The 19,469-nt window shown below is 42.1% G+C and overlaps 1 protein-coding gene across 2 annotated transcripts in view; it reads right to left on the reverse strand.

Annotated features, from left to right (window-relative positions):
* The window catches only part of LOC129697421 (cAMP-specific 3',5'-cyclic phosphodiesterase 7B-like), a 126,266-nt gene extending 109,593 nt beyond the window's left edge, over window positions 1-16,673 (reverse strand). For both annotated transcript variants that reach the window (XM_055635947.1, XM_055635948.1), the window contains exon 1: window positions 16,258-16,673. In XM_055635947.1, the coding sequence (XP_055491922.1) occupies window positions 16,258-16,278 (21 nt within the window). In that variant the 5' untranslated portion in view covers window positions 16,279-16,673. The remainder of the gene's footprint in view (window positions 1-16,257) is intronic.
* Window positions 16,674-19,469: the final 2,796 nt, after the last annotated feature.

The following is a 19,469-nucleotide window of genomic DNA, read 5'->3' on the forward strand; positions in this document are numbered from 1 at the left end:
AGTAGGCCATTTGGCCCTTTGAGCCAGCACTGCCATTCAATATGATCATGGCTGATAATCTAAAATCAATACTCCGTTCCTGCTTTTCCCCCCCATGTACCTTGATTCCTTTAGCCTTAAGAACTAAATCTAACTCTCTCTGCCTTCAGTGGCAACAGATTCACAACTCTCTGGGTGAATAAGTTTCTCCTCATCTCAGTCCTAAATAGCCTCCCCCTTATTCTTAAACAGTGACCCCTGGTTCTGGACTCCCCCAACATCGGGAACATTTTTCCTGCATCTAGCCTGTCCAATCCCTTAAGAATTGTATATGTTTCTATTAAATTGGTTTGAAGGAATTTTTCCATCAGAAAATCAGTTTATTTTGTTGATGAAAAAGATCAACGCAAGAACCAATGAATGGGGTTTTTCAGAAATGTTTTTGCCAAAATGCAATGATTCCTGTTAATGATCTAAACCATATGCATTTCCATTAATGATCTACATGTAACTTCTGAAATTAAATTAGATGAAACTCATCTGTATTATGTAGCTGAAAAGACATAATTACATTCCAGTTTTAGAACAATTGACAATTTCTTACAGTTTAGGCTATCCTGTTTGAGAAATAGTCCCGAGTGCCACTGAGGGTTGGGATGGAAAGGTCGATAGTTGAGGTCGGAATTAAAATAATATTGGTGGGCATTAGTATGTATATTGGAAGTTTTTCAAAACACTTTTTTCCATATCCTAATGCACTCCTGTTTCCACTTTGGCCCTGTGCATGCTGACGTACATTGATTTCTGGATCCAACAACACCTCCACTTTAAAATTCTCACCCTCATTTTATGGCTTCATCTTTCTATGTAATTTTCCCCAGCACCACACCATTAGATCCTGGTCTCTTCCCTTTTCACTGGAGGTTATGCCGTTGCCTGTGAAAAGCCCCAGGAACTGAAAGTCCTTTCCTAAACCTCATTGCCTTTCTCTCTCTCTCTCCCCTTTGAATTGCTCTAAAAAAAACTACTTTTTTGACCATTCATCCTAAAAATTCCATATGTACATTGATGTCCAATTGTCTTTGGGCTATAAAATTTGATGATTTTACATCCCATCAAAGGTTCTAAATACGTCTTTTTGTTGCATTGGGAGTTCTGAAACAACACTGAATTGAAAAAGTCATAACAGCTATAACACCTATATTTTTCACCTTGTACAAAATATTTGACATGCCAAAAGTTTTTTTTTCCAAAACTAAGACTTCAAAATATCTCCCCCTCCCTCCCATCTCATATTTTATCACATTTACATCTTGCAAATTTTACAGAATTAGGTCAAAGTGGTGCACCAGAGAAGATAGAAATCTAATAACATTCCTAGCATTTCTTTTAGTAGATTAAAAAGTAAGCAGAACACTGGAGTCCAAAAGAGTATAAACACCATTGGATTTGTTTCACTCATGTAAAGTTCCACAGAATTAGAGGATAACTGGTTGACTTTTCCATTCACTGGAGATTTTACTCCGACAATAGCATCACTCAAATCATTTAAATATATTTGTATATCTCTGCTTTCTCATTAATAAATAACAATGGCATAAGTAAATTATGTACATTTGAATTAGCAAAATATTTCATTAATTCTGTCTTGCTACTTTTTATACTTGTTTCAAGCATATCAAATCCCTTTTTGTCACATTTGGCATCTATTATATGCATAGAACAAGATTTTGAGGTGCCTGTGTATGCTACTGATGAAAATAGAGTGTACGGTGACAGAAAGCAATGTCTGGGGTGGAACAGTTGCTCTTGCTGCAAGCACCAGAAGCCAGATGCCCAAGGCGCATTCAAAATTATTCATCAGATTTCACCTGAAAAAGCTGCATTACCTCTAGGGCTGCCCGGGGCAGCCAGCTGGTTTCCTTTGGATAAATGTGTGTGACTGTGTGCTGCTGGCAGCAGCTCCTCCGGGTCCCATGACGTGAACAGGATGTACAAGGACAGACAGAGGCCTTCTACAGTACTCCTTGTTAAGGTTACAGGGGAAAAAATATATATATGCATGTGCACTTTAGGCTTTAGAGATACAGCAAGGAAATAGGCCCTTCGGCTCACTGAGTCCGCCCCGACCAGCGATCACTCCATACACTACAAACTACAGTAGGGACAATTAACCTGCAATCCTGTACACCTTTGGAGTGTGGGAGGAAACCGTAGCATCCGGAGAAATCCCACGCGGCCACAGAGAGAACATACAAACTGCATACAGATAGCACCCGTAGTCAGGAACAAACCCGGGTCTCTGCCGTTGTAAGTTAACAACTCTACTGCCACTGTGCCGCCCTTCAATAAGAAATAGGAAAACCAGGAACTATCTCCTTCCTAAACAGCAAATCATCAGACATAATTAGCTCCAATTCTTTCCTCTTCCAATTTTTTAATTAACATGTTTGAGATGATGTACATTTTTTAAATGTAAATATATGGTTTGAAAGGACTGCGTCTGAATTGCTTCCAAAATCTGAAACAACTTCAGAGTCCACATAGCCCAAATTTCCACAAGTTGACTAGGATATGAAATTTGGGAATCCTATGCACAGATCATTCAAAATATTGAGCTGCTTTAATGCAACCGAGGTTCCTGGTTTGCTATTATCCTTGTTGCAATGTATTAGAATTATCATTTTAAAAAGCAGCAAGTTCACTAGAAAGATTAGGCCACACTAAAGATTAGTTTCATGTGTCGCATAATTTTGTACTTCTAGTACAGATTGATAATTGCATGATCAATGAGATACCAGAAAATTGAGATCCATTTTAAAATACAAAATGTTAATTGTGAATATTAAAAGCTTGTTCACGCCAGAGTAGCTTGTGCAAGGCAAGGAATCTGGGTGGTGAAAAAAAAGTTATTTTGCACTGGATCACACACACTAGAAAGAACTTAAGAAAATAGGAAATGGGCCACTTGGTTCCTCAAGCGTTCTCTGCCATTCAATAGGTTCATACTGTAGCTGACCTGTCTCAGTTCCTCACAGCCCACAAATCTCTTATCCTTCGAAACGTTAACCACTTCCTCTTTCATGCTCCCTATGATCTTGTCTCCACAACCATCTAGCATAAATATTTAGATTCACCATGCTTCTAAGTAGTTCCTCTGCACCTCAGTATAAAATGACCATCCCTAATCCTGCACCAATGCCCCCATATTTTGACATTCCCCCCATTACTGGAAGCATGGCGTTTACACTGCCTGCCCTTCCCCACCCCAATAATCATGTATGTTTTAATTAGATCACCTCTCACTTCCGTATACTACTAATACAGATCAAATGTTTTTAACCACTCGTGCTAGAACAAGGAAGTAGCCCAGATAATTACTTTTGGACTGTTTCTGATGTCAGTAAATCATTTTCTAAATAAGGGGATCAAAATGGTGCACAGTACACAAGGTGTGGCCTCATTAGAACTCTTTACATTTGTAACAATACTTCCCCATTTCTAACATCAACTCTTTTGCAATAACATGTCAACTGCGGCACTTGCCTGCTTACATTTTGTGATTTGTTGCACAAAAACCAACATCCTTCATCCTTCAGTACTTTGGTCATTCTTGATTAGTTCAGGTGTCAGAGGTTATGGGGAGAAGGCAGGAGAATGAAGTTGGGAGGGAGGGTTAATCAGCCATAATTGAATGGCGAAGTAGAGGATGGGTCAAATGGCCTAATTCTACTGCTGTTCCTTATGAACTGCAATCATTCTTCTTTTAGATGGCATTCTGCATTAAGATTCTTGTTACTGAAGTGCATAACCTTAAGCCCCTATCCCACTTTCACGACCTCTGACCTCTGACCTCTCATGTTGAACACCATTTGCCAAATTTTCATCACTCACTCAATTTATGTCTAGTTATAAATAACATAACAAGACAATACAGGGAGAAAAGATGAGGTACAAAGGTAAGCTAGGCAAGAATATGAAGGAGGATAGTAAAAGTTTCCTTAGGTATGTGAAGAGGAAAAATTAGTTAAGACCAAAGTTGGACTCTTGAAGACTGAAAAGGGTGAATTTATTATGGGCAACAAGGAAATGCCAGATTAGTTGAACAGATACTTTGGATCCGACTTCACTAAGGAAGACACAAACAATCTTCCTGATGTACTAGTGGCCAGAGGATCTGGGGTGACGGAGTAACTGAAGGAAATCCACATTAGGCAGGAAATGGTGTTGGGTAGACTGATGGGACTGAAGGCTGATAAATCCCCAGGGCCTGATGATCTGCATCCCAGGGTACTTAAGGAAGTAGCTCTAGAATTCGTGGACGCATTGGTGACCATTTCCCAATGTTCTATATATTCAGGATCAGTTCCTGTGGATTGGAGGGTAGCTAATGTTATCCCACTTTTTAAGAAAGGCGGGAGAGAGAAAACAGGGAATTATAGACCAGTTAGCCCGACCTCGGTGGTGGGGAAGATGCTGGAGTCAATCATAAAAGATGAAATAGCGGCACATTTGGATAGCAGTAACAGGATCGGTCTGAGTCAGCATGGGTTTACGAAGGGAAAATCATGCTGGACTAATCTTTTGGAATTTTTTGAGGATGTAACTAGGAAAATGGACAAGGGAGAGCCAGTGGATGTAGTGTACCTGCACTTTCAGAAAGCATTCTATAAGGTCCCACATAGGAGATTAGTGGGCAAAATTAGGGCACATGGTATTGGGGGTAGAGTGCTGACATGGATAGAAAATTGGTTAGCAGACAGGAAACAAAGAGTAGGGATTAACGGGTCCCTTTCAGAATGGCAGGCAGTGTCTAATGGGGTACCGCAAGGCTCGGTACTGGGACCGCAGCTATTTCCAATATATATGTTAAAGATTTAGATGAAGGGATTACAAGTAACATTAGCAAATTTGCAGATGACACAAAGCTGGGTGGCAGTGTGAATTTTGAGGAGGATACTATGAGAATGCAGGGTGACTTGGACAGGTTGGGGGAGCAGGCAGATGCATGGCAGATGCAGTTTAATGTGGATAAACGTGAGGTTTATCCACATTATCCACGTGACAATGACAATGACTATTAAAATTGAATCTGAATCTGAATCTGAGGTTATCCACTTTGGTAGCAAAAACAGGAAGGAAGATTATTATCTAAATGGTGTAAAGTTGGGAAAAGGGGAAGTACAACAGGATCTGGGGCTCCTTGTTCATTAGTCTATGAAAGTAAGCATGCAGGTACAGCAAGCAGTGAAGAAAGCGAATGGCATGTTGGCCTTCATAACAAGAGGAGTTGAGTATAGGAGAAAGGAGGTCCATCTTCAGTTGTACAGGACCCTAGTGAGACCACACCTGGAGTATTGTATGCAGTTTTGGTCTCCAAATTTGAGGAAGGACATTCTTGCTATTGAGGGAGTCCAGCATAGGTTTACAAGGTTAATTCCCGGGATGGCGGAACTGTCATATGCTGAGAGAATGGAGCGGCTGGGCTTGTACACTCAGGAAATTAGAAGGATGAGAGGATATCTTATTGAAACATATAAGATTATAAAGGGTTTCGACACGCTAGAGGCAGGAAACATGTTCCGATGTTGCGGGAGTCCAGAACCAGGGGCCACAGTTTAAGAATAAGGGGTAAGCCATTTAGAATGGAGATGAGGAAACACTTTTTCACAGTTGTGAGTCTGTGGAATTCTCTGCCTGAGGGCAGTGGAGGCAGGTTCTCTGGATACTTTCAATAGAGAGCGAGATACGGCTCTTAAAATAGCGGAATCATTGGATATGGGGAGAAGGCAGGAACGGGATACTGATTGTCGATGATCAGCCATGATCACATTGAATGGCAGTGCTGGCTCGAAGGGCCGAATGGCCTACGCCTGCACCTATTGTATAGAGTTACAGAGCTTAAATATCCTCAACATAACATGCCCTTCCACCTATTTTCATATTGCCATACCTTACATTCTGACCCCTTATCTCGGACATCCTTATAAATTATTGAGTCCCACACATTGGTTTCTGTCTCTCTGATGGAATGTAATATCCATGCCAGTACACATTCCCTAACATCACATGCTCTTGTCTTGTTCACCAGCTTTGTATATGGTATCTAGTCCAAGGCCTTCTAAAAACCCCAACACACATGTACAGGTTCCCCTCTTTCAACTCTGCTTGAAATGTCCACAAAGGAACTCCAGCAAATTAGTAGAACGGTATTTACCTTTTATAAATCCATGATGATTATATTAAGCTTCTCGAACTGACTTGCTATTTTGTTGGTTCTCTACTCCAGCTTCTTGCCAAGAACAGACATTAAGCTAACAGACCTGTACTGGTTTTTTGTCTTCTTCCCGAATTAAAAACGGTTGCGGTTTACCAATCCACTTTTAACTTTCTGGAGCTCAGTTTTACAAAACATCAGCTAATGGCTCCCACTATCTCGGCAGCTGCCTCGATTAAGGCCTTCAGGAGCAAGTCAAAAGGAATTGGCAACTTGTCTGTCTCTAGTCCCGTTAGTTTAAAGGGCCTGCCCCACTTGGGCGTCATTTGCGCGACATCATTTACGTGACATGGCGCACGACGCGTGCATGGCGCGTGGTGGCGTAGGCAGTGACGCGCGGTAGCGCGCGCGGCACCCCAGGATTTTGGGATTCCTCACCACCTGCGTGATGTGCAAATGACGCCCAAGTGGGACAGGCCCTTTACTTATCCACTGTCCCATAAACCTGGAAAAATATCAGTTAGGAAAAAAAAGATTAACTTAGTTCGCTCGTGTGTCAGATGAGGTTCTGTCATCACTTTGCCACAGCCAGTGCCAGATCTGTGCATCTGCGGAGATCGTCCGCAGTGCATGCCTCTCCGCTGCAAGTCAGTCGATTTAACTAAAAATAGTTTAACCTGGAGCAGAGCTAAACCTAAGATGGATACAAAATGCTGGAGTAACTTAGCGGGACAGGCAGCATCTCTGGACAGAAAGAATGGGTAACCTTTTGGGTTGTGACCCTTCTTCAGACTGAGTCAAGAGAGGGGGAGATACGGATATAAGGAAGTGTAAGGTGTAAAAATGAGACATAGGGGGTGGAGATCAAGGAAAATGTAGAATAGATCATTGCTAGCGAGGAGAAGGTAAAAACAAAGCAAACAGAGATAAAATGTCGACGAGGACAGTCAGACTGGTCAGGGAACTGGGAATGAGGGAAAGATTGAAAACAAGGATTACTTGAAGTTAAAGAAGTCAATATTCATACCGCTGTGGTGTAAGCTGCCCAAGCGAAATATGAGGTGTTGGTCCTCCAATTTGCACTGGGCCTCACTCTGACAATGGAGAAGGCCCAGGACACAAATGACAGCTTGGGAATGGGAGGAGGAATCAAAGTGCTGAGCAACCGGGAGATCAGGTAGGTTTAGGCGGACTGAGCGGAGGCGTTCAGCGAACTGATCGCCGAGCCTGCGCTTGGTCTCGGCGATATACAGAAGTCCACACCTGGAACAGCGGATACAGTAGATGAGGTTGGAGGAGGTACATGTGAACCTCTGCCTCACTTGAAAAGACTGACAAGATGCTTGGACATAGTCGAAGGGGGAGGTAAAGGGACAAGTGTTGCATCTCACGCGGTTGCAGAGGAAAGTACCTGGGGAGGGGGTGGTTTGGATGTGGACAGGTTAACCAGGGAGTTGCGGAGGGAACGGTCTCTGCGGAAAGCGGAGGAGATGGGAAGATGTGGCTAGTGGTGGGATCCCTTTGGAGGTGGTGAAAATGCCAGAGGATTATGTGCTCTATGCGATGGCTGATGGGTGAAAGGTGAGGACTAGGGGGACTCTGTCCCTGTTGCGACTGGGGGAGGGGGAGCAAGAGCGAAGCTGCGGGATATCGTGGAAACCCTAGCGAGTGCATCATCTATGATGGAAGAGGGTAACTCCCATTCCCTATTGAATGAGGACATCTCTGATGTCCTGGTCTGGAACACCTCATCTTGGGCGCAGGTGCGGCTTAGACAGAGGAATTGGGATTAACGTACAAAGGAATCTTGGGATCCATGTGCATTACCCCCTGAAAGTGGTAACCCAATAGATATACTGGTAAAGAAGGCATTGGTCGACACATTGAGAAGGCCGCACTTTGTTTAGGCCGCATTTGGAATATTGCGTGCAGTTCCGTTTCTACCCATTACAGAAAGGGTATGGCGGCTTGGTAGAGGATTACCAGAATGCAGCCTGGATTGGAACATCATAGATATAAAGAGAAGTTGGACAGACTTGGATTATTTTCTTTGGAACAATAGACAATATGTGCAGGACTAGGCAATTCGGCTCTTCGAGCCAGCACCGCCATTCAACAGTGATCATCCCCAATCAGTATGCCATTCCTGCCTTCTCCCCATATCCCCTGATTCTGCTATCTTTAAGAGCCCTATCTAGCTTTCTCTTGAAAGTATCCAGAGAACTAGCTTCCACCACCATCTGAGGCAAAGAATTCCACACACTCACAACTCTCTGTGTGAAAAGTGTTTGCTCACCTCCATTCTAAATGGCTTGCGCCTTATTCTTAAACAGTGGCCCCTGGTTCTGGACTCCCCCAACACCGGGAACATGTTTCCTGCCTCTAGCGTGCCCAAACCCTTAATAATCATATATGTCTCAATAAGATCCCCTCTCATCCTTCCAAACTCCAGAGTATACAAGCCCAGCCGTTCCATTCTCTCAGCTTTTGACAGTCCCGCCATCCCGGGAATTAACCTTGTAAACCTTTGCTGCACTCCCTCAATAGCAATAATGTCCTTCCTCAAATTAGGGGTCCAAAACAGCACACATACTCCATGTATGGTCTCACTAGGGTCCTATACAACTGCAGAAGGACCTCTTTGCTCCTATACTCAATTCCTCTTGTTATGAAGGCCAACCTGCCATTCGCTTTCTTCACTGCCTGCTGTATCTGCATTTTTTTTTTAATTTGATTACTTTCATTGACTGATGAATAAGGACCCCCCAGATCCCGTTGTAATTCCCCTTTTCCCACCTTGACACCATTTAGATAATAATCTGCCTTCCTGTTTTTGCTACCAAATGAGATGGTATGCTTTGGATCTTGGGCAGTTCCTTCTCTCCTCCATACTTTGTTCTTGCCAACACTCTGCTATAAGTTCATCTTTGTCTCATCTGTCCACAAAACCTTTTTCCAGAACTGTGGTCTCTCTTTGAAGTACTTCTTGGCAAACTGTACCCGGCCATCCTATTTTTGCAGCTAACCAGTGGTTTGCATCTTGCAGTATAGCCTCTGTATTTTTGTTCATGAAGTCTTCTGCGGACAGTGGTCATTGACAAATCCACACCTCACTCCCGAAGAGTGTTTCTGATCTGTCGGACAGGTGTTTAGGGATTTTTCTTTATTATAGCGAGAATTCTTCTGTCATCAGCTGTGGAGATCTTCCTTGGCCTGCCAGTCCTTTTGCAATTAGTAAGCTCACCAGTGCTCTCTTTCTTCTTAATGATGTTCCAAACAGTTGATTTTGGTAAGCCTACGGTTTGGCTGATGTCCCTAACAGTTTTATTCTAGTTTCTCAGTCTTACAATGGCTTCTTTGACTTTCATTGGCACAACTTTGGTCCTCATGTTGATAATCAGCAATAAAAGTTTACAAAGATGATGGAAAGACTAGGTGGTGAGAGCTCTCTATACCTGCATTACCGAGGCATTTAAACACACCTGAGCAATTATAAACGCCTGTGAAGCCATGTGTCCCAAATATTATGGTTACCTTAAATGGGGGACTATGTATAAACACAGCTGTAATTTATACATGGTGAAACCAAAATGTATAAAAATACCCTTTAATAAAATCTGACAATGTGCACTTTAACCACATGTGATTTTTTTTCAATTACAAATCTCAAATTGTGGAGTACAGAGGCAAATAAATAAATGATGTGTCTTTGTCCCAAACATTATGGCGGACACTATACAATAGTGGCATTTAAGAGGCTTTAAGATAGGCACAGGGATATGTGCTGTTCGTTCATTGCTCTTCTCCAATGTAGTTGAAACTACATTGTGAATACCAATAGCTTTACATTAGATTGGAAGAAATGCAAGTGAATTACTGCTTCACCTGAAAAGACCATTTGAGTTTCTGGATGGTGGGAAGGAAAGAGGTGAAAGGACAAATGTTGCTTTGTCTGTGGTTGCAAGGGAAGGTGCTTGGCGGGGATAGAAGTGTGACCAGGGAACGATATAGGGAGCATTCTCTGCAAAACGCTGAAAGTGGAGAGAAAAATATGTATCTCGTGGTGGAATCTCTTTGAAAATAGCTGATTGTGCAGAGATTGATCTATTAAATGTGGTGGGAATGAAAGGCAAAGACTGGGGAACCTCTATCCTTGTTTTGTCCTGGAGGACAGGGGTTGAGACATGGTCAAAAGATTTGTTAATAATAGTAATAGTAAAAGCCACAGTTCAGGAAAAAGGAAAACACAGAGGTATCTGTAGAGAAAGTTTCATCATCAGAGCAAATATGACAGAGATGGAACAACTGAGAGAATATAATATTGTCCTTACAGCAGTCAGGGTGGGCCGAGGTGTAGTTGTGTCAGCTGTGGGGATCTCGAGACTTCGTTCGTAACTACCTTGAGATAGAGACAGATAGATACAGAAAAGGGAACAATCAGAGATTCACCACATGAAAAGGGCAGGGTAGAAATTGGCAGGAAAAGTAATGACATTGTCAAGTTTTGATTGAATGTAAATAACAGCACCAAACCTGCACCAGAAAAAGAAAATGTACCAGAAAAAGAAAGTTGGTTGAGTAGTACTTGAAGGACGCAAAAAGTTAACTGATTCTCTTCCACAGGCATGATCTGCTGAGGACTTGCAACACTTGCTCTTTTTCATTTATAGTTCCAGCATCTGCAGTTTTGTTGATTTTCAAATAAACAAGCATATTCATATAGTATTAATGTTATTAATATTCTATGAAGCTACGTTGGAATCTTACAAACCATGGACAAAAACCCAATTGAGATAACACAAATACAGCCACTTTTACAAGGAAACCAACATATAATCATCACTGACAAAAGTTGTCTTGAATTTGCCAGTGTTTATTTTATATGTTGATTATTCACCTACAAAAACAATTAGATTTACTATTTAACTCAATTGACAAGACGTCACATTTTTTGTGGTTGTACCTTCGATTTATAAATATGTTTTTATTATTTTACTCTGGTTATGTTTCTTTTACATGCATCAACGTTAAATCAACCATGCCTTTACATAGCCCAGTTTGAGAAAGAGAATCTTATGGACGCATAAACTCCTATCACTGCGCCAAAAGCCACCTGCTGTTGCCTTTGCATATATGTAACTCAGTAAGGTTTGCCACTCTTAATCCCCCAAACCTAAATTTAGTTCAAATTTAACCAAGACTGACTTTCCAGAAGATCAGTGACATGGTATAAAGACCATTAATCTTGGTAGACACCTAGTGGTTTGAGGATTTCCGTGTCAAATTTATATATTTAATTAACTGAGTATTGGATACAACTTTTTGCTTACATTATATTTGCGGGTTCTTTAATAAGTTGACCAATAGATTATATAGAAAGTGCTGATGACCAACATTTTTTTTTTACTTCATGCAGGTAGAAAAAAGAAATACTGTGCCAAGCTAATTTGTTTTTCGTGTGTCCCAATACAGTACGCTTTTGGACAGAGAGGCAGTTGCCAAAACAGTGCGTCATGATGTCAGGAAGTACGCACGTGGAGGGGGAGGGAAAGGAACTAGCTTTAGCTTCCTTTTTTGCATAAACAAGATTTCTAATGTTTTCAACCTGTAATCTTTCAAAAACATATTTGAGCACAGCATAAAAGTTAATTTTTGAGAATGTAAGCGTCTGATTTTAAAAAAAACAAAAATGTCACCAGAACAGAAATATTAAGGCTGTAGTAAATCATTTATTCTACTTCATGGTAAAGGTTATTAGATTCACTGGTCACAAGGGTTGCACGCAAAATATAACATTTTAAAGTTGATATTTCATGGATTGAAGATAATTGAAAAGCAGAACAATGTTAGAAATTAATTTCCCAGTAACTTTGTTAAATGCTTTGCAGATTCAAATAACAGTGAGTGTCACGAAGAATTGATGGCAGAACTGATCCTTGCATGTTAGAGATGTGAATTCAAATTCTGTGCAGACTAATGAACAAAAACAGCATCCTGACTCTTACGAAGCTGAAGTGAAATGAGTTAGGTCACCCTCATTCCAACTCTCAGTGGGATCAAGTGTAGAACTTAACTGCATTTAACTCAAATCAAACCGGCATCTTTACTCAGAGGTCACAGGGAAAGCCAATGTGGGAAATCATGAAATGAATCATACTGATGGCAACTTAGACTTGAAATTATAGCATGGCGATGAAACATGGGTTAGAAATTCCTTTACTACATCCAGTTATATTATACCTGACTTGAATGGATAAAATGTATCGAATATCCATTTTTTTAGATATTACATTTATTAAACCGCCCTTGACTATCTTAAGTATTTAAGAAGGAACTGCAGATGCTGGAAAATCGAAGGTACACAAAAAAGCTGGAGAAACTCAGCGGGTGCAGCAGCATCTATGGAGTGAAGGAAATTGGCAACATTTCAGGTCTGAAGAAGGGTTTCGGCCCGAAACGTTGCCTATTTCCTTCGCTCCATAGATGCTGGTGCACCCGCTGAGTTTCTCCAGCTTTTTTGTGTACCTTTGACTATCTTAAGGACTGTTTGAAGCACCAGTTAAGAGTAAACAATGCGGCTAAAGTCATTACTGGACCAGGCTGAATAAAATTCAGATCTCCTTCCTAAAAGGACTTTGTGAACCAGATGGCCTCAAAATTGTTAATTCTTCACAAACACATTTCTGATATTTTTTTTTATTGCTTATTTTTTTTGTGTTTCCAAGGGACTTTCCTGAAATTAAATTTTCAAATTAACAGTCATAATTAAGACTCATAATATTTACCATTGATTCACACCAGATCTTTGGATTAGTATGCAAATATATCATTCCATGCCCACATCAGTTCCCTTAAACAAAAACTAATAGTTTTGCTGTTACTTTTTAACTTTTTAACATGTTCACTTTTCCCAGCAGAGTACAAAATTATTAAATTGCCACTGTCTCTGTGAATTCTGAGAGGAAAGGAGCCCCAATATTGCAAAAATGTAATTCTTATACCAGAACGCAAATGGCATGTTGGCCTTCATTGCGAGAGGATTTGAGTTTAGGAGCAAGGAGGTCCCACAGGGCCCTTGTGAGACTGACCGTGGAGTGTTGTGTGCAATTTTGGTCTCCTAAATTGAGGAAGGACGTTCTTGCTATTGACCGAGTGTGGCGTAGATTCACCAGGTTAATTCCCGGGACGGCAGGACTGGCATATGATGAAAGAATGGGTCGACTGGGCTTGTATTCACCGGAGTTTAGAAGGATGAGGAGGGATCTTATAGAAACATATACAATTCTTAAGGCATTGGACAGGCTAGATGTAGGAAAAATGTTCCCCATGTTGGAGGAGTCCAGAACTAGGGGTCACAGTTTGAGAATAAGGGGTAGGCCATTTAGGACTGTGATGAGGAAACACTTTTTCACCCAGAGAGTTGTGAATCTGTGGAATTCTTTGCCACAAAAGGCAGTAGGGACCAATTCACTGGACGTTTTCAAGAGAGAGTTAGATTTAGTTCTTAGGGCCAACGGAATAAAGGGATATGGGAAAAAAGCAGGAATGGGGGTACTGTTTTTCGATGATCAGCCATGATTATATTGAATGGCGGTGCTGGCTTGAAGGGCCGAATGGCCTACTCCTGCACCTACTTTCTATGTTTCTATCTTCCCACTAATCCTGTGAGTTTGCCATAAGTTTAATATTCAACTTATCCAGCAACTAAACATCTATTTAATTCTTTACATGACATATTGTCTTTCTTAAATAAGCAAGAAACAACCACCTTATACTATTTTATTTTGCCACAAATATGCTTGGAACAATTATAGAAAGAAAAAACAAAAACTATTCTTCCTGTGAAATATAATTCAGGCTGACAATTTGATGTTTTTCACCAGTCAGAAAATGGATACACAATAGAAAAAACATAGCAGTTTAAGACTTCTTTAATATGAATGATACATATCTGAAACACTGTATGCACAAATTGAATGCCTTTGCATAATAAAAAAGATCAATATAATTCTCCATTTAATTAGGGTATATGGATTTAGGGTTATTTCAACAGAACACACACTTTGGTATTATGTTTTTTTTTCTTTCCCTTGTACCTGCTTGGTTTCAAGTGATCAGCCAGTCTGTCAATTATGTTTTTCATCTGCCCCTAGAAATCAAAGGAACGCTCCAGAAATAGCAATCCCATCTATTGCTCCTGCTCTCCAGGAAACTCGTGTGTAGGAAGGAACAGCACCGCATATTTCGCGAGGGCAACTTACACCCCAGCGGTATAAATATTGACTTCTCTAACTTCAAGTAACCCTTGCTTTCCTTCATCCCCCCACTTCCCACTTCTCTGACCAGTCCGTCCCTCTGATTTCGTTGTTTCTCTGTTTGCTTTGTTGTCACCTTCTCCAAGCTAACAATGGTCTATTCTACATTTTTCCTTGATCTGCATCTCTTTCGATCGCTAACAATTCCTTATCTCTGAACTCCCTCTCCCCTGACTCAGTCTGAAGAAGGGTCTCGACCCGAAACGTCACCCATTCCTTCTTTCCAGAGATGCTGCCTGTCCCGCTGAGTTACTCCAGCATTTTTTGTCTATCCTCGAATCTCTGCCTTGCATTTCTTGGCACGTCCCCAATCACATTATCACACATTACCAATATTGTGAAACAGCAAAATATTTTAAGCATTAAATTGTTTGTTCTTTTCATCTACGTAGCAAAACTTTCATCTAACGCGGACAGGGATGCTTAAACAACAAAAGAACATTTAAATGTACAGCAGCAATAACATGTTGCGCGCACAGTCAAACTGCGCCCAATAACGGAGAGGTTTGAAACACTGCGATCATTAAAAAGTTACATTATGACATTATGGGTCAAAATCCAAATCCAACTGCAGAGAGCAATGGTGCAATATCTCTATAGAATCAGCTTCACGGCACCAGGAATTCGAGAGCTGCAGCCGAGTGCAAAAGTTAGAATTAAAAATGCACAAATTATGCTTTAAGCTCCCTGGTATATTCCACATTGATCAATAACTTATTTAAAGTGTTTGGAGTACAGACACTCTGCAAGTACCATCAAAGTCCGCCGGAGCCGAGTTTCCTAAATGTTAGTGAACTGGAATTTGGTTTCAGGTAGTAAAAACAACACACTGCCCATAGGGAACCTGCACAGTGGGCTCACACCAGTGATTGCTGCAAGCATACTCTTGTTCTTCTGTACGCCGTTTCATTCACGGGACCAAATGATACCATTCACTGTGAAAACAGTTGAAACCGATGTATTTATTTTTTGTTTAAGAAATCTCAAATTATTTCTCAGCTGTTAATGTTTCATGAAGTTATCGTGCCATAGTGACTCCGTTCTATTTGTGGCATTGGTGAAAAGGCTCTCGTGACACTAGCTTTCGCAAAATAAAATGTTACACGGTGTATCACATTCACAACAAAAAAAACACTTCACGTGGTTGCACAGAAAACATTAGGATTGACAAATCGGAATTATGTATTTCAATGCAGCGAGTATCTGGGTATCTTCTGCAGAAGAGTGCACCGACATTATGCCAAACGCCCCTTCACTCCGGTACCTAACATGCCAAGAGACCAAACTAAACACGCAAAATATTTCGCACGCAAGTGCCAAGGTTAAAACCATAGAAAGACGCATTGCAAAAAGAAAAAAAAGGCTGCACTCCAAATTATTTGGCATCGCCTTGCAGAGCGACATCAAAACCAGAAGCCAGCACATTTATGACTTTAAAAGTCCCAGCGCCAGGGCACTCGTTGCCACTGGGTCAGGTCACGGAGACACACTATTCATGCATTTACAGTCATCTGTTGATCTTGTTAACCGGGAAATGCATTCCTTCGGAAAACCTGGCAGACGCACAAATCTCAATTGCAACCTATTTACACCTGAAAAGTACCAGCAGCAAACCTGTGGAAAACACCCCCCACTCCCTCTCCTCATTTCCCTCCCCACCCCCGAATAACCCCCCCCCCCACAAAGACACATGCATGTTTGCCGGCCCCCACCCACCACTTTGAAATGTCCACCATACATACATACCTCAACCATTAAACAAGACATTGAACCATAGTGACAGGCTGGTGACCCTCGTATGCCTTGAAACCTCTGGTTGGTGCGGGTTGCTCATGAAGACTCGCGCTGCAGAGCCCAGCAGCTGCATCCAGGATGGCAAATCAAACGCAAGACCCACACCGAACACGCGCAAAAAATAAATAATTAAAAATAAATAAATAACACACTAAATCACGAAGAGAAAGCCCCCGACGCGGTGATTTTGGTTTAAACCCCGCTAGAAGCTTCCTTTTCTGTCAACGAAATATATGTATATATTTTAAAAGCAACCGCGGCGACTGGAATAACGAAGCCCTGTCTAAGCGGACAGGGAACACACACACGAACCATGTGAGTGAGGTAGGTGTGGATGAACTGGAGAAGGGCTGGACTACAACAAGCCCCGGCTCCCGTCCTGACGATCAAAGGGGGAGGAGAGCGAGAGAGAGAAGGGGAAACGTGCGCGCGTGCACGAGCTTCCACAAACGGTGCACGAGCGCGCGTGCACGAGCCCTCCCCCCCCACCACACACAAGGGGACGCGCACTCGTGCAGCAGCTCCCACAGGGGTCGCGCCGCCGAGCTGAGTTGTGCTGCTCCAAGCTCTCCGTGCACGCGCTCGGGGACAAGCGCGCACGGGTGAGCGCTCGGTGCTTTGAGCACCCAAGGGCAGCTCGGACTTCGACAACCCTGCTGATGTTTTCACTTTTTCATCCCCACCCTCTCTCTTTCTTGCAACTTCTTTTAATTTTACACACACACACAAATAAATGTGCGGGAGCGATTTAAAGGCTAGTGGTTCCGTACCTTCCCAGTCTGCAAATTTGTACGCTCCTCGCTCTCTACACAGGTCCAACCATATGCACCAGAATCATTACATTCTTACAAGCCGCAGCTTTACAGGCACATTGGACATGACGCCAATAAATATACATTTGAAATGAGGAACTGCAGATGCTTGTTTACAAAAAAAGGACACAAAGTGTTGGAGTAGCTCAGAATCTCTGGAGAACATGGATAAGTGACCTGCCAGTTATTCGAAGTAATCTACACCATAATAGTGTTGAAATCAAAGCTGGCAGAGCAATCCTAACAGTACAGAGTGTTATGATAGGGTATGGTATGGTATGGTAGGGTTGTGGCTCGGTTTGTGCAGGGTGGTTCAAGAACCTGATGGTTGATGGGAAGATATGCACAAAAAGCTGGAGTAACTCAGCAGGTCAGACAGCATCTCTGGAGATAAGGAATAGGGGATGTTTTGGGTCGAGACCCTTCTCCAGACTAATGGGAACAAATTGTTGTTGGAGTTTATGATTCTCAGGACCATGTACCTTCTTCCCAATGGCAGTAGCAAGAAAAGAGCATGGGCAGGGTAGCGAGTGTCTTTGATGATATTACCTGGCTTCTTTAGGCTTTGCTAATGGCTGGGAGGTTGGAACCCATGATGGACCAGGCAATGTCCAACACTTCCTGCAGTCTTACATTTTTGAGCACTGGAATTTCTGAACCTGGCTGTGATCCAACTAGTTAACTCCACTGTAAACATGTCAAAGTTTAGTAGAGCATTTGGTGAAATTCTGAACCTCTTCTAACATCTGTCGAAGTAGAGGCATTGATGAGTCATAGTCATAGAGTAATACTGTGTGAAAACAGGCCCTTTGGCCCAACCTGCCCACACTGGCCAACATGTCCCAGCTGCACTAGTCCCACCTGCCTGCGCTTGGTCCATATCCCTCCCAACCTGTCCTATCCATGTACCTGTCTAACTGTTTCTTAAACATTGGGATAGTCCCAGTCTCAACTACCTCCTCTGGCAGCTTGTTCCATACACCCACCACCCTTTGTGTGAAAAACATTATTTGTGATTACATCAATGTGTTATGCTCAGATCAGATCACTAGAGATGTGTATGTACAGGAACTTGAAGCTGTTGACTCTCTCAGCTGTCATCTCACCTATGAAGACAGCTGTGTGGTCTCTTGGCTTTCCCATCCTGAAGTCAGCAATCAGCTCCTTGCTAATGTTGAGAGCAAGATTGTCATTCCGGATCCACCCAGTCAGATTGTCGATCTCCCTGCTGCACTCTAACTTTTTGTAATCACATTGACAAATTTAAAGGTGGCATTGGAACTGTGTCTAGTTACTCAGTGATCCGTATAAAGAGTGGAACAGGGGAACTCATTTTATTTCTCTATTCAGGTTGTTATCCGGAAACGGAATCATCCTTACCACAACTAGAGAGCAGTGCTGAACTACTATCTACCTCTTTGATGACCCTCAGACTATCCTTGATCGGACTTTAACTGGCTTGACCCTGCACTAAGCTTCATTCCTTTATCATGTATATATACACTGTAAATGGATCGATTGTCATCATGTATTGTCTTTCTGCTGACTGGTTAGGGCGCAACAAAAGCTTTTCACTGTACCTCGGTACACGTGACAATAAACTAAACTGAAACTGAAACATTCGCTCCAGTTTGAGGGTGGCTTACTTGTTTAAGTTCATGTGACAGGATCAGAATTAGGCCATTCGGCCCATCAAGTCCACTCCGCCATTCAATCATGGCTGATCTATCTTTCCCTCTTAACCCCAATCTTCTGCCTTCTCCCCATAACCCATTGGCGGAAATAGGCCAATCAGCCCACCGACTCCGCGCCGACCAGTGATCCCCATTCACTAGCACTATGCTATGCATTAGGGACAATTTACAATTTTTACCAAAGCCAATTAATCTACGAACCTGTATGGAGATATGAACCTCGTTTACTCAAACTTTTCTCAAAGTCAAACTACTATCCACTAAGGGCAGCATGGTGGCGCAGCAGTAGAGTTCCTGCCTTACAGCACCAACAGCACCAAAGACCCGGATTCGATCCCGACTTATGGAGTTTGTATGTTCGCCTCGTGACTGTGTGGGTTTTCTCCGAGATCTTCAGTTTCCTCCCACACTCCAAGGACGTACTGGTTTGTTGGTTAATTGGCCTGGTATAAATGTAAATTGTCCCTGTTGTGCGTAGGATAGTGTTAGTGTGTGGGGATCGCTGGTCGGTGCGGACTCGGTGGGCGGAAGAGCCTGTTTCCGCGCCTTATCTCTAAACTAATCTAAACTATCTCTGGAACAAGTCTAGGATCTGCTTATTTCCAACTCTTTGTGTTCTGCCTTACAACCATTTCGCATTTGCATGATTAACAATCTT

This window comes from Leucoraja erinacea, chromosome 5 (genome assembly GCF_028641065.1).
Source record: "Leucoraja erinacea ecotype New England chromosome 5, Leri_hhj_1, whole genome shotgun sequence".
In the NCBI taxonomy this organism is placed as follows: domain Eukaryota; kingdom Metazoa; phylum Chordata; class Chondrichthyes; order Rajiformes; family Rajidae; genus Leucoraja; species Leucoraja erinaceus.